Source organism: Coregonus lavaretus (assembly GCF_964263955.1).
Source record: "Coregonus lavaretus genome assembly, chromosome: 16".
Lineage (NCBI taxonomy): Eukaryota > Metazoa > Chordata > Actinopteri > Salmoniformes > Salmonidae > Coregonus > Coregonus lavaretus.
Window position 1 is genome coordinate 27,465,711 of NC_140003.1, and position 13,943 is coordinate 27,479,653.

Genomic DNA, 13,943 nt, shown 5'->3' on the forward strand with positions numbered 1-13,943 from the left:
TTCTGACCACCACCCTTGCCTCGCGACCCCATATGGGGTCATTCAAAGGGAGATGGCCAATCCTCCTCTGCCTCCCCTGGTCTAGTCATGGGTGACTATGGCCCTGGTCAAAAGTAGTGCACTATAAAGGGGTGCCATTTGGGCCATAACCCTAGTCTTGGTTCTGGGTGACCCACTCCCCCATTTCCCCCCTCATCCCCTCAGGTCAACTGCAGAAAGTGCCATGCCCCTGTCATTAGCTCTGCTACAAATAGAAACTGTTCCTTTTTTTAAACTGAGGTCTTCTGAGGGATTTTTACCAAGTAGAGTGATTGCCTTCACATAATCATTTCAACAACCCATGAAGCACGACTGAGTGAGGAGCTGATTTCACTGTCATTCATCATAGAGAGATATAAGATGTGTCACCGACTGTGGGATTGTATGTCTCTGACTGTGTGTGCGTGTTTGTGTGCGTGTGTGAGAGAGAGGGAGAAAGTAGGCATTTACATTCCGGTTTTACATTTCATCTCAAGTTATGAAAATAGCCTAGGGTGCACTAGAAGTGATAACATAACGTGGGCATTGACATCAGAAATAGACCACATTTGAAGTAGTCCTATCTCTGATTTGTTATTCTCTACTTGGGCCTATTCTATTCTATTCTCTAGCCTATGTTGTTTTAAAAATGAAGGTATGGTGATGCCCATGAATGAAATCCATCCTTGGCTGGTCAAAAAGTTATATTCTATTCGCACTTTATTGTAATGTTTTCTATTCTATTTCTATTCTGTTCATCAAGTAGTCTTGGCTATTGGGAAAATGCATGGATGAAAAAACAAACGTGCATCTCACTACATGCATCTAACCCACATCTGACTAGAAGAATAGAAAGCTTACGTTTGATTAATATTGAAAACTGAACAGTCTCATTGCCACTGATAGCCCAATAGATACATTTCCTCATACCGAGAGACACGGGGAAGGATATTGCGCGAAGTTGTCATCACACACACAAGACTGATGCATTCCTTGGCTCAGCCGATATAAAACAGTGGCAGAAGAAATTAGGCTATCATTACCGGGCGGCTGCCCGTTAGGTTACCGGGTAACCACGGACGACCTCAATCACCGCTTCCCATGTTTTCCTTTTTTCCCACAGCTAGCATTGTTTTAAATAAACATCTTCTGACGCTCATCCTCGGCGGCGACTTACATGGGGTGTCCCTATTCCATGTATAGAACGGCCCCCCACGCCTCTCCTGACTCTGGCCAATCCGGTCCCTTGGGCTACTTTGACGCGGGTGCTGTGTAAAATATACTCATATATATACGCCCAGATGCTCCCTTCATGTTCCGAGTCTCCTCCAAGCTTACGCGGGAACTGTCTGTATAACAAACTTACTCTCTGCTAAAATGGCACCCAAGAAGGACGCTAAGGCGGCACCCGCCAAGAAAGCCGAGCCTGCAAAGGCAGCCGCACCCGCTCCCGCACCCGAGCCTGAGGTGGTAGCCGCTCCCCCTCCACTTGACTTGTCCACAGTCAAGGTAACTATGTTCTTTCTGCCTTACCCTACCTCCTCTAGCCTATCCCCTGCATTCTCCCGCTATCCCGCTATCCTATAGGCTACTTTGTCTGTCTGCAAAATAAAAATTTAGATTAGGCTATTCTTTCATGAGTCACAATATAATTTCAATATTTACATTTACTAGGCTTTATTCGTTACTATGCTTCTTTAGAGTCTCTCCATTGTATATGTGAGATGCAGCCTGTGTTTGGCCTGGTCGTTCATTGGAGTGTGTTTTTCTGAAGTTACAGTATCGTATGGTTGTCAGTGAAAGGCCATTATCACTACATAATTGATGCTACAATCATATGGGCCTAGGCTACACATTATATGAGAATGTAAATCTCAATTCAATTTAAATATAAAAAATTGATTGCCTATCTATTTGTGTGCTGTTAGGATATTGTAGGCAACTGTTACTTATTAGGCTATCTTTAGGCTACCTATTTCAACCTATGGAGTTACCACAGTTTTGAAATAGTTTAACCTGAACAAAGTAGGCCTACTGTTGTATTTGGACAAATAATTATGTTGGGATTATTTTTGCATGTTTTCCATAATGTAGCCTATTCTTGTAACCATACTTGACAAGCAATAGCGAAATGGCAAGACTGCTCTCATGAGACGGACCTAATTCTGAAGCAGGATTAAAAGTGTTGAGACATCAGAACCTGGGATAGCTCCGGAGAAGCGCCGCTCGAGCTCATCTAAGCCACGCCCTATGCCCCTCGGCTCCCCTGATAGGCTGAAGGAGTTTGTAACAAGGTGAAATGGCAATGGAACGTGTCACCAAATGTGGACATGTTCAAGTATCTAAAGATGGACCTCAAAGATCGAGTACCATCATAAGAGTATAGCTGTGGAGCTAATTTTGTCTCGAGGATTTGTAGGGGGTAGTGTTTCTTTGCTGATGGGAGCAAATGCTTTACCATTTTTTAAAACGTGCTTTCCACTGGGCACACACTGGTTGAATGAACGTTGTTTCCACATCATTTCAACGAAATTACTTTGAACCATTGTGGAATAGATGTTGAATTTATGTCCGTGCACAGCGGGTTATGTGGTATTTATGTTGGATTAGTCAAATTTATAATCCAATTGACTGTTATTTTCAAGCAAAATCCAATTGTCAAAATAACCTACACATAGTAGAGCAGGCTACAATACAACCTGTATTGTTTATGCAGCAATAACAGATAATGCAATGCATATTAGGCTATATATCCCATTTGCACTTAGTCATTTGCAAAATTAATGTCAAATGTTTTTCTACACTGTAAGGAGTCAAAGGAAAATCTACTGGTACATAGTCACTTGAAAATGTTATTTGTTTGCTCTCAAGGTAGTGAGCCTAGTGTATATAGCCTAGGCCTACTCCAACAGCCCAATAGCAGATGGCCTCACAGTTTAAGCAGTATGAGACCTAAAGTAAAACTGGGAGACTATTGCAGACAGGTTCCCCAAAACCTCATCCCCTTCTTATGGCACTCTGTGTCATTGGTGTGTGAGATGGACTGTAAAATAGTAAGGAGATGTCCCAAGCCCCCTGCAAGTCAATATCTGGACCTGGAAGTTTAGTTAAGCGGAGTGGAGTTAGCCTACTACACTGGTAGTCTACCAAGACTCTCGTTCCATAATCAGGTTCAGGAGAGAAACTGTTCTGGGGAGATATAGAAAGGCTGTAGTTGAGGCTACTAAACAATTTCCCTAGACAGTATAATAGCAGGGGTTAAGTCCATAGAAAGTCTCAGATCTGATAGCAGACAGGGGCTACAGTGGAATTGTGCCGAGATGGAATTACTACACTGGCTGTAAATGTTCCAAAGTGGGCCCCATTTTCTTTCAATGTTCTGACTGTTTTTCTCTGCTTTCCTCTATAGGTGGAGTTCACTCCCGACCAGCAGGAGGGTATGTTCACTAAACCATATTACTAAGGGACAAGCATGTTACATTTTCTATTGAAAGTGTTTCTTAGGCCAATACTATAGGCTAAATCTGTGTCTGGAAAACCGTCCATATTACTATTACTGTAAAATATTGTATCAGATATCACTATCACTGCTGTAAAACAGATCACTAACACTTTCGCAGACCTGGGTTAAAATACTATTTGAAATCATTTCAAATACTTTTTCTGAGCTTGCCTGGCTTAATGGAGCAATAGAATAATCCCAGAACTGCAAACCGCAACCCTCGCTCACCTGGCACTCCAGGAAGGCTAGAACAAACACTCAAAGTATTTGAAAGATTTCAAATAATATTTGAACCCAGGTCTGTACCTCTGACGCCTAATAAAACCCACTATAATAAATCCACTTTAGGTCTTTTACATAGTATTTACCCACCATGGATTAGCATGCCACTATGATTTCTATCTCAATGTTATTTTTCCTAAACCTGGACTAAGTAGTGTTTAAAAATATAACAAATACAAAAAAAAATGCAATAGCAATATTTTGACTAGGCTTACTTTTGCTCTGAATAACCCAAAGAACTTGTAACATTAAACAACCTAAGTAACAACCTAAGTATTTACAACTTGATATTTCCTATAGAGGTGAACGTTCTCAAATGACATGCACCTGTAGCCAATCTCAATACATTTTCCAAAATTGCAATGGTCAAGCCTCTAAGGTTCTTAGGACACAGTTCACCCCTCTATATGAATGCAAAAACATTATGGCTAAATTAACACTGGGCAAAAAAGCCTGATATATTATATAAACAAACAAGAAACTATTCAATTAAATTCATGGAATCTGATATCTGTTTGGACCACAGATTAGGGCACCACTTGACCCGTTATAAACAATGAGTTATAACCTGTTATAACATAAAGGCTAGTTAGCGGCTGTCAAAGTGAACCCATACCAGGTGGACAGGATGATATTCTAGGATTACATAGCATTCATTGAATGCATTCATTGATTCATTGAATGCATTCAGATGACTGGCATAGGTCTGTAGCCCTTTCCTGCAGTCAGCTGATCAAATCGCCGTCTAGTGGCCTCATGGGTGGAATGTTATAAATATTTTTCATAATTTCATAATTCATTAACATTCTTTTTTTTAAACGCTGAAAATCCAGTGTTTCTATATCAAATGGTTTTGTTATATTTCAGTCTTCTGTGATGTATATAAAGTGTAATATTGGGATGCAAACTCAAAATGGAATACATTTCAACTCTATATCTGACATGGTACAGGTGTTGCTCTTTTTTTTAAGCCCATACCCATGTGTTGAGCCCACCCTGATTTAGCCCACTGCAGTAAAATATTTTAAAGTTGTTGGGCAATATGGAACAGCTAAAAAACGTATCCGTAGGCCTAATAGCACATGTAGGGATCAAAAGTTTTATTCCATTCTCATTGACATTCTAAATGTCAAAGACTTAAACGTGTCCTGTCTTATATTGTCCCCCTTTGATAAATCTGAGCTCATTAAGAATGCGCCTGGAGGCTGCCAGCTGAGATCCTTTTTAACTCTTAAATATGGATAGCCATGCTTGCTTCGCCCTCATGTTGGCGCTAGCAAGCAGGCTAGGTAGTGCTAAATATCAACAGCCAATCCAGTAGGGGCTGGAAACTATAGTGAGCTTCGATTGGTCAATAGCAACACGATGTTGTTGACTATTTGCATAAAGTTAAACTTTGGTCCCACACCCTGTTCACGTCCCTCGCCCATGCTCGTATCACCCAACGGTCCCCCGCCCACTTCGCTTCTATTGTTTCATCGCCCCCAACGTTCTATGTAGATACTCTTGGGTTAGCAGGCGATAGCGCAGTCATCACCCCAGCTGGGTGTTGGTTACGCCACTGTCAGCATTCTCTTGGTTTACTCAGGTCAGTCCACTCACAGCATTGCCTTATAAAGGAGCGGGGCTCATATTCTCTCTTCAGTATCGATTCCAATTCGGTGCTTTAAATGCTTTCGTCCTGGGCGGCCCACAAGAGATATAGAGACAGCTGAAATCACATAAGAACTATTCATCTTTCAACAAATCACTTTCAATTGAGTTACATCACAAGCCCATAGAAACATCCAGTTTCATCATAAGCCCATTTAAATGTTTAGGCTAGGTAGGTAACTCTTGTTATCTTCTCCCCGGGCTGGAGTTGTCTCTTCCTGTGGCTGTCTGTCCCTATGGCACGTGCGCAATTGTTAGTGAGGATAAAGAGTGACGTGCGCACCCCACCTAGTAGATAAGTGCGACCGCTTGCTGCTGCGGCAGTGCGCATGTGCTGACACAGAAAGTAGCCCTTCAAAGATATTGCTCTCAATTTACCTAGATCCATTTTCTCCTAACTTACCTGGTCTGCTTGATTGAAATGATATATTTCGCCAGGTCTTCCTTGTAAAAGAGCTATTCTGTCCTCAATGGGACTTCCCGGATAATTACAGGTTAAATAAAATATAAACAGTAGGCAATTCTACATCAAGATACAATAATAAAAAGGATAGGGTGAAGCTCTCATCATTGATTTGCGATATTTACAATAATCCCTACCAAAATCCAAAGACCAAAATGGTCATGTTTGTTTCATAGATCTCTTGGTTTGTTATAATAGCTTCTGTTGGCCACTAGCCCAGGTATTCTGAGGATAATAAAACTCTCTCTCTCTCGCTCTCTCGCTCTCTCTCTCTCTCTCTCTCTCTCTCTCTCTCTCTCTCTCTCTCTCTCTCTCTCTCTCTCTCTCTCTCTCTCTCTCTCTCTCTCTCTCTCTCTCTCTCTCTCTCTCACCTCACCTCACCTCACCTCACCTCACCTCACCTCACCTCACCACAGACTACAAGGAGGCTTTCGGTCTCTTCGATAGGGTGGGTGACTCGAAGGTGGCTTACAACCAGGTAGCTGATATCATGCGCGCCCTGGGACAGAACCCCACCAACAAGGAGGTGCGCAAAGTCCTGGGCAACCCCTCCGATGAAGGTAAGACACACACATATACAGTACGTAAACAGATACAAGGACACACAAGCACAGGCACAAACACACATACACAAACGGATACAAGGACACACAAGCGCAGACACACACACACTTTACTTCATACTGACTCTATGTACTCTATCCTCTCCACTTTAGACCCTAAGCCCTTCATAGTTGAGTTTGTCCTACTATAGCACACTAGGGAAGAGAACATGTCATTCAATAAGTGACCACACCCTAGAGATAGAGGACAAAAGCCGGTTTTAGCATGGGCTGCGCCATTGAGGACTTCCACCATTTTGAAGTAGTCAACTGGGTAGGACTTCCTATGGGTTAGGAAAGGATCATATAATTCCACCCAGGTCATCAGGAGGGATCAGCCAATGAATAATACTCGTGAGCAAACATTCCATAACTGCAGGTGGCAGTAAATCGTCAACCTTGGCTTTATACCTGTTCAAACAACACACTCCAGGAGGCAGAATGCACCGTTTCAGTTTGTTTGCCAACTCATAGAAGTAGTAGAAGAAAAAAATGGATTACTTCAAAATGGAGATGGCCTCAATGTCACTGCCCGTGCTCTCACAGACGCCATAATGGGACAGATACAATGATGTGAAGTCTATGGACCACACCTTGGCATTTGTCTGATCCCTTTTATAGCACATTTTAACAATTCAGCACCTGTCATGACAGACAGATCCCTCAATTGGTGGTGTTAAGCCTGAGTAGCTGACAGATCCCTCCATCGGTGTTGTTAAGCCTGAGTAGCTGCAGAAGGTCTTTGAAGTAGGGTTACAATACCTGCCAGTGTGAAACGTGATACACTTTTCTGTTATTTCACTATGTATGTACAGTATCTATCTATGTATGTAGTTATATTTTGACACACACACACACACACAGCCAGTTTCAATGGTATAACTGCTAGTAGTGTATTGTATGGTGTGGGCCAGGGTGAAGTTGCCCCCCACACTGATCTGGAGTCAATTTGTCATATTCCCCACTAATGGTTAAGGTTAGGATTGGGGGAGGAAAAGCTGATCCTAGGTCTGTACCAGGGGAAACTTCACCCCGGAGCATACTGTATACTTATAGTGCATTTCCTCTCACTCTGGCTGCCCACAGACATGGCCGCCAAGAGATTGGAGTTCGAGGCCTTCCTTCCCATGCTCCAGCACATCGTCAACGACCCAAACAAGGGAACCTTCGATGACTACGTTGAGGGTCTGCGCGTCTTTGACAAGGAGGGCAATGGCACCGTGATGGGCGCTGAGCTGCGTATCGTCCTTGGAACACTGGGTGAGTGGCCGCCTGGGTTTAGTTGTAACATGACATTTGTGTGTGTGTGTATGAATGAAGAATGAATGAGTGCGTGCATGCAGATATCATATGACACCAGACCAGCTGGTGACCTGGCCTCTCTCACCTCTCCCTCCCTCTAGGTGAGAAGATGACCGAGGCTGAGATTGATGCCCTCATGCAAGGACAGGAGGACGAGAACGGCAGTATTAACTTTGAGGGTAAGCCTTCAAGTCTTCCAAGTCTTAGGTCACATCCCAAATGGCACCGTATTACATATAGGGAGACATTTTCGTAGTGCCAAACCAATGTGCAAAGTCAAAAAATTACCATGAACCTCATTATAATCTGGCAGCGTGATTTAATTTGAAACTGTTCTGCAACAATATGCATTATAAGTAGGTGACTACCCACTGGGCACAGACGTCAGTTCAACGTTTAGTTTTGATTTCAGTTTATGTGACAAAACAAGCAAGTATAGAGTCGTGATCATCAACTATATTCAGCCGCGGGATGATTTGTTCTTTCACGGATGGTCAGCGGGCCTGAACATAATGACAAATAATTTGTAGACTGCAAATTGACTGCAAGAAGCCCAAAAATATATATTATTTGACTAAAACATAATAATTTCTAACCTTGCTTACATTAGTATACGATCACATACAGTGGGGGAAAAAAGTATTTAGTCAGCCACCAATTGTGCAAGTTCTCCCACTTAAAAAGATGAGAGAGGCCTGTAATTTTCATCATAGGTACACGCAACTATGACAGACAAATTGAGAAAAAAAATTCCAGAAAATCACATTGTAGGATTTTTAATGAATTTATTTGCAAATTATGGTAGAAAATAAGTATTTGGTCACCTACAAACAAGCAAGAGTTCTGGCTCTCACAGACCTGTAACTTCTTCTTTAAGAGGCTCCTCTGTCCTCCACTCGTTACCTGTATTAATGGCACCTGTTTGAACTTGTTATCAGTATAAAAGACACCTGTTCACAACCTCAAACAGTCACACTCCAAACTCCACTATGGCCAAGACCAAAGAGCTGTCAAAGGACACCAGAAACAAAATTGTAGACCTGCACCAGGCTGGGAAGACTGAATCTGCAATAGGTAAGCAGCTTGGTTTGAAGAAATCAACTGTGGGAGCAATTATTAGGAAATGGAAGACATACAAGACCACTGATAATCTCCCTCGATCTGGGGCTCCACGCAAGATCTCACCCCGTGGGGTCAAAATGATCACAAGAACGGTGAGCAAAAATCCCAGAACCACACGGGGGGACCTAGTGAATGACCTGCTGAGAGCTGGGACCAAAGTAACAAAGCCTACCATCAGTAACACACTACGCCGCCAGGGACTCAAATCCTGCAGTGCCAGACGTGTCCCCCTGCTTAAGCCAGTACATGTCCAGGCCCGTCTGAAGTTTGCTAGAGTGCATTTGGATGATCTAGAAGAGGATTGGGAGAATGTCATATGGTCAGATGAAACCAAAATATAACTTTTTGGTAAAAACTCAACTCGTCGTGTTTGGAGGACAAAGAATGCTGAGTTGCATCCAAAGAACACCATACCTACTGTGAAGCATGGGGGTGGAAACATCATGCTTTGGGGCTGTTTTTCTGCAAAGGGACCAGGACGACTGATCCGTGTAAAGGAAAGAATGAATGGGGCCATGTATCGTGAGATTTTGAGTGAAAACCTCCTTCCATCAGCAAGGGCATTGAAGATGAAATGTGGCTGGGTCTTTCAGCATGACAATGATCCCAAACACACCGCCCGGGCAACGAAGGAGTGGCTTCGTAAGAAGCATTTCAAGGTCCTGGAGTGGCCTAGCCAGTCTCCATATCTCAACCCCATAGAAAATCTTTGGAGGGAGTTGAAAGTCTGTGTTGCCCAGCGACAGCCCCAAAACATCACTGCTCTAGAGGAGATCTGCATGGAGGAATGGGCCAAATACCAGCAACAGTGTGTGAAAACCTTGTGAAGACTTACAGAAAACGTTTGACCTGTGTCATTGCCAACAAAGGGTATATAACAAAGTATTGAGAAACTTTTGTTATTGACCAAATACTTATTTTCCACCATAATTTGCAAATAAATTCATTAAAAATCCTACAATGTGATTTTCTGGATTTTTTTTCCTCATTTTGTCTGTCATAGTTGACGTGTACCTATGATGAAAATTACAGGCCTCTCTCATCTTTTTAAGTGGGAGAACTTGCACAATTGGTGGCTGATTAAATGCTTTTTTTCCCCACTGTAGATTCTCTATTATGTGTGGGAATACGTTGGAACAGATTTCCTAAATTAAAATCATTTGGAGTTGATTTGCTGGTGATTTTACAGTATTTAATGTCCAACAATAAAAAAGAAGATACAGTACCAGTCAAAAGTTTGGACACACCTACTCATTCAAGGGTTTTTCTTTAATTGTACTATTTTCTACATTGTAGAATAATAGTGAAGACATCAAAACTATGAAATAACACATATGGAATCATGTAGTAACCAAAAAAGTGTTAAACCACCCTTTTCCTTGATGACAGCGTTGCACACTCTTGGCATTCTCTCAACAAGCTTCACCTGGAATGCTTTTCCAACAGTCTTGAAGGAATTCCCACATATGCTGAGCACTTGGCACTTGGCTGCTTTTCCTTCACTCTGCGGTCCAACTCATCCCAAACCATCTTAATTGGGTTGAGGTTGGGTGATTGTGGAGGCCAGGTCATCTGATGCAACACTCCATCACACTCCTTCTTGGTCAAATAGCCCTTACACAGCCTGGAGGTGTGTTGGGTCATTGTCCTGTTGAAAAACAAATGATAGTCCCACTAAGCGCAAACCAGATGGGATGGCGTATCGCTGCAGAATGCTGTGGTAGCCATGCTGGTTTAGTGTGCCTTGAATTCTAAATAAATCACTGACAGTGTTACCAGCAAAGTACCCCCACACCATCACACCTCCTCCTCCATGCTTCACAGTGGGAACCACACATGCAGGGATCATCCGTTCACCTACTCTGCGTCTCACAAAGACACAGCGGTTGGAACCAAAAATCTCAAATTTGGACTCATCAGACCAAAGGACAGATTTCCACTGATCTAATGTCCATTGCTCGTGTTTCTTGGCATAAGCAAGTCTCTTCTTCTTATTGGTGTCCTTTAGTAGTGGTTTATTTTTAGCAATTCAACCATAAAAGCCTAATTCACGCAGTCTCCTCTGACCAGTTGATGTTGAGTTGTGTCTGTTACTTGAACTTGAAGCATTTATTTGGGCTGCAATTTCTGAGGCTGGTAACTCTAATGAGCTTTCCTCTGCTGTAGAGGTAACTCTGGGTCTTCCTTTCCTGTGGCAGTCCTCATGAGAGACAGTTTCATCATAGCGCTTGATGGTTTATGTGACTGCACTTGAAGAAACTTTCAAAGTTCTTGAAATTGTCTGGATTGACTGACCTTCATGTCTTAAAGTAATGATGGACTGTCGTTTCTCTTTGCTTATTTGAGCTGTTCTTGCCATAATACGGACTTGGTCTTTTACCAAATAGGGCTATCATTTTACATTTTAGTCATTTATCAGACGCTCTTACCCAGAGCGACTTACAGGAGTAATTAGGGTTAAGTGCCTTGCTCAAGGGCACATCGACAGATTTTTCACCTAGTCGGCTCGGGGATTCGAACCAGTGACCTTTCGATTACTGGCCCAACGCTCTTAACCACTAAGCTATCTGCCGCTATCTTCTGTATACCACCCCTACCTTGTCACAACACAACTGATTGGCTCAAACGTATTAAGAAGGAAAGAAATTCCACAAATTAACTTTTAAGAAGCCACACCTGTTAACTGAAATGCATTCCAGATGACTACCTCATGAAGCTGGTTGAGAGAATGACAAGAGTGTGCAAAGTTGTCATCAAGGCAAAGGGTGGCTACTTTGAAGAATCTCAAATATATTTTGATTTGTTTAACACTTTTTTGGTTACTACATGATTCCATATGTGTTATTTCATAGTTTTGATGTCTTCACTATTATTCTACAATGTAGAAAATTGTGAAAATAAAGAAAAAACCTGGAATGAGTAGGAGTGTCCAAACTTTTGACTGGTGCTGGATGAATATTTATTTTTCGCTCATAAATATTTTGGGGCCAAATAAAATCACCTGCATGGCAAATTCGTCCCACGGGCCACCAGTTGGGGAACCCTGGTGTAGAGAATCATTGTACCATCTAAACTGCTGTGAAATATATTTTCCATAACCTTAAATATTGAATTTTCAGCTGTTTGAAGCTGGTGTATAAAACCGAAAGTAAAAGACAAAAACCGAAACTTAAAAACGGGAAGCATAGAAATAGCGCAGATCAACCGCTTCTTAGACTTGCTTTTAATGAGAATGTCAGATCTATAACTGACATTTCTATATGAATTTTGTCGGGTTGCCAAAAAGTTACATATTGCAGCTTTAACATTTGGTTGAGTTGTGAACAACAACAAAAATGTCACCATGTCAATGCATTTTGGTTAAACGTTTTTCTTTTTTAAAGACGAAATTCCCCTACATTGATGACTTTTTAAAAATCCAATCAGTTTTCCATGTTGATTCGACATCATCACATTTAATTTTGGGGTTGAAATGACATCAAAACAGCGTTGATTCAACCAGTTTTTGCCCAGTGGGTATTCATGTATTGCTTACCAACTTATGAAGCAGATTGTTGATGAAAAGTTTGAAATTAAATCACGCTGCCAGATTATCATGAGGTTTACCCTAATGTTAGCACTTTGCGCATTGCTTTTGCCGTACGAGAATCGCCCATAGTGTACTACATTATACCAGGGCCCACAGGGAAAGGTGCAATTTGGGAGGCAAATTTAATCTTACATCATACAGGTCTTATGATATGTTATATTGTACATAAGATAGAGACATATTTCAGTCCAAAAACAGTTATTAGATTATACTATAGTTATAGATTTGTATTGTATGATGTTTAGATTTTTAATTTAGATCAAAGAGCTTTACTCGCTTACTCACTCCTCTGTTTCTATATTTTTTATTTCCCCTGTGACCCCTTGCCTACCTCCTCCTTAACCCTCCCTCCTCACACCTCTACCTCCCTCTCCTCCCTCCCCTCACTCCTCCTCACCCCTACAGCCTTTGTCAAGCACATCATGTCTATTTAAGGATCCTCCGGCTGCAGTGGCTAATGAGGAAGCTAACGTGTTATCTGCAGACCCAACGGTGTCAGGACATCCACTCCCCCACGGTTACTTCACCACCACCTGAGAAACAGACAGGGGGAAAATGGACAATGAGATGTCATTTCTAATCCGTTCTTTTTGTTGTTGTTTGTTTCATCCTTTTTTGGGGGGTCCGACTCCGACCTCCGACTCTGCTCTCTACTTTCCTCCATTGGAAGCCGTCCTTTTTTTCTCCAGCTAGCCAACCGGCAGATGCTCTTGTTGTCTTGTCCCCTGCCATCTTGGCGGGGTATGCCTCTCCACCGTGGGTCAGTGAGGGAAAAGAGGTAGGAATGACTCACCGAAATGTTGCAGTAGTTAAGCTAACCCTTTCATCACTTACTGCCTGGACTGGGCCAGTAGAGGTGACTGGCTTTGCTCAAGACTGGCCATCAGAACTCTCCCCTATCTATCCCCTAAGTCTTCATTCATTTTTCTCCTCCGCTATTTCACATAATAAACTTTTCAGAAACCCTCCGGTGTCGCCACTCTTATTCTTTGCTCTGCGGGAGAGTGCAGACAGTGAGGCTATGTCCCAAATGGCACCCTATTCCCTATATAGTGCACTACTTTTGATCAGTGCCCAATAGGCTGCCATTTGGAACCCATCCTGAGTGTAGCTACAGGATAGAGGTTAAAACAGACCAACACTGATGGTGGCCTAGCAGCCGAAACGTTTGTATTCTTGTTGCCTCTCAAAGAATGATTAAAAGATTTTAAAAACATGTGTCAATCTCTTTTTTAAAGTATGGATCCCCGCACATTAGAGTGGGTATCCAAGGTTATTATAGTTTTGTGTTTTTATATTCGTTTTTATTTCTATTCGTTTAAAGATGTTTATTTGAAATTCAGTTTCAGATCCACTTTACTAGTTTTTATTTAGTTTAAGTTTTAGAAAAACATTTTCTATTTCATTTTT

At 42.0% G+C, this 13,943-nt stretch overlaps 1 protein-coding gene across 1 annotated transcript; it reads left to right on the forward strand.

Annotated features, from left to right (window-relative positions):
- The first annotated feature begins 989 nt into the window (after positions 1-989).
- myl1 (myosin, light chain 1, alkali; skeletal, fast) lies at positions 990-13,742 on the forward strand. Its single transcript, XM_084180027.1, has 6 exons — positions 990-1,527; positions 3,428-3,455; positions 6,335-6,478; positions 7,607-7,780; positions 7,924-8,001; positions 12,939-13,742. The coding sequence occupies exons 1-6, from the start codon at positions 1,396-1,398 to the stop codon at positions 12,965-12,967; spliced, it is 585 nt and encodes a 194-aa protein (XP_084036153.1). The 5' UTR covers positions 990-1,395; the 3' UTR covers positions 12,968-13,742.
- The last annotated feature ends 201 nt before the right edge of the window (positions 13,743-13,943 follow it).

Excerpts from the sequence above, each read along its gene's own strand:
- myl1 (XM_084180027.1), top strand. The coding sequence starts at position 1,396 with ATGGCACCCAAGAAGGACGCTAAGGCGGCACCCGCCAAGAAAGCCGAG. Across the intron at positions 1,528-3,427 it reads TTGACTTGTCCACAGTCAAG|GTGGAGTTCACTCCCGACCA; the intron begins GTAACTATGTTC and ends TTTCCTCTATAG. Across the intron at positions 3,456-6,334 it reads CACTCCCGACCAGCAGGAGG|ACTACAAGGAGGCTTTCGGT; the intron begins GTATGTTCACTA and ends ACCTCACCACAG.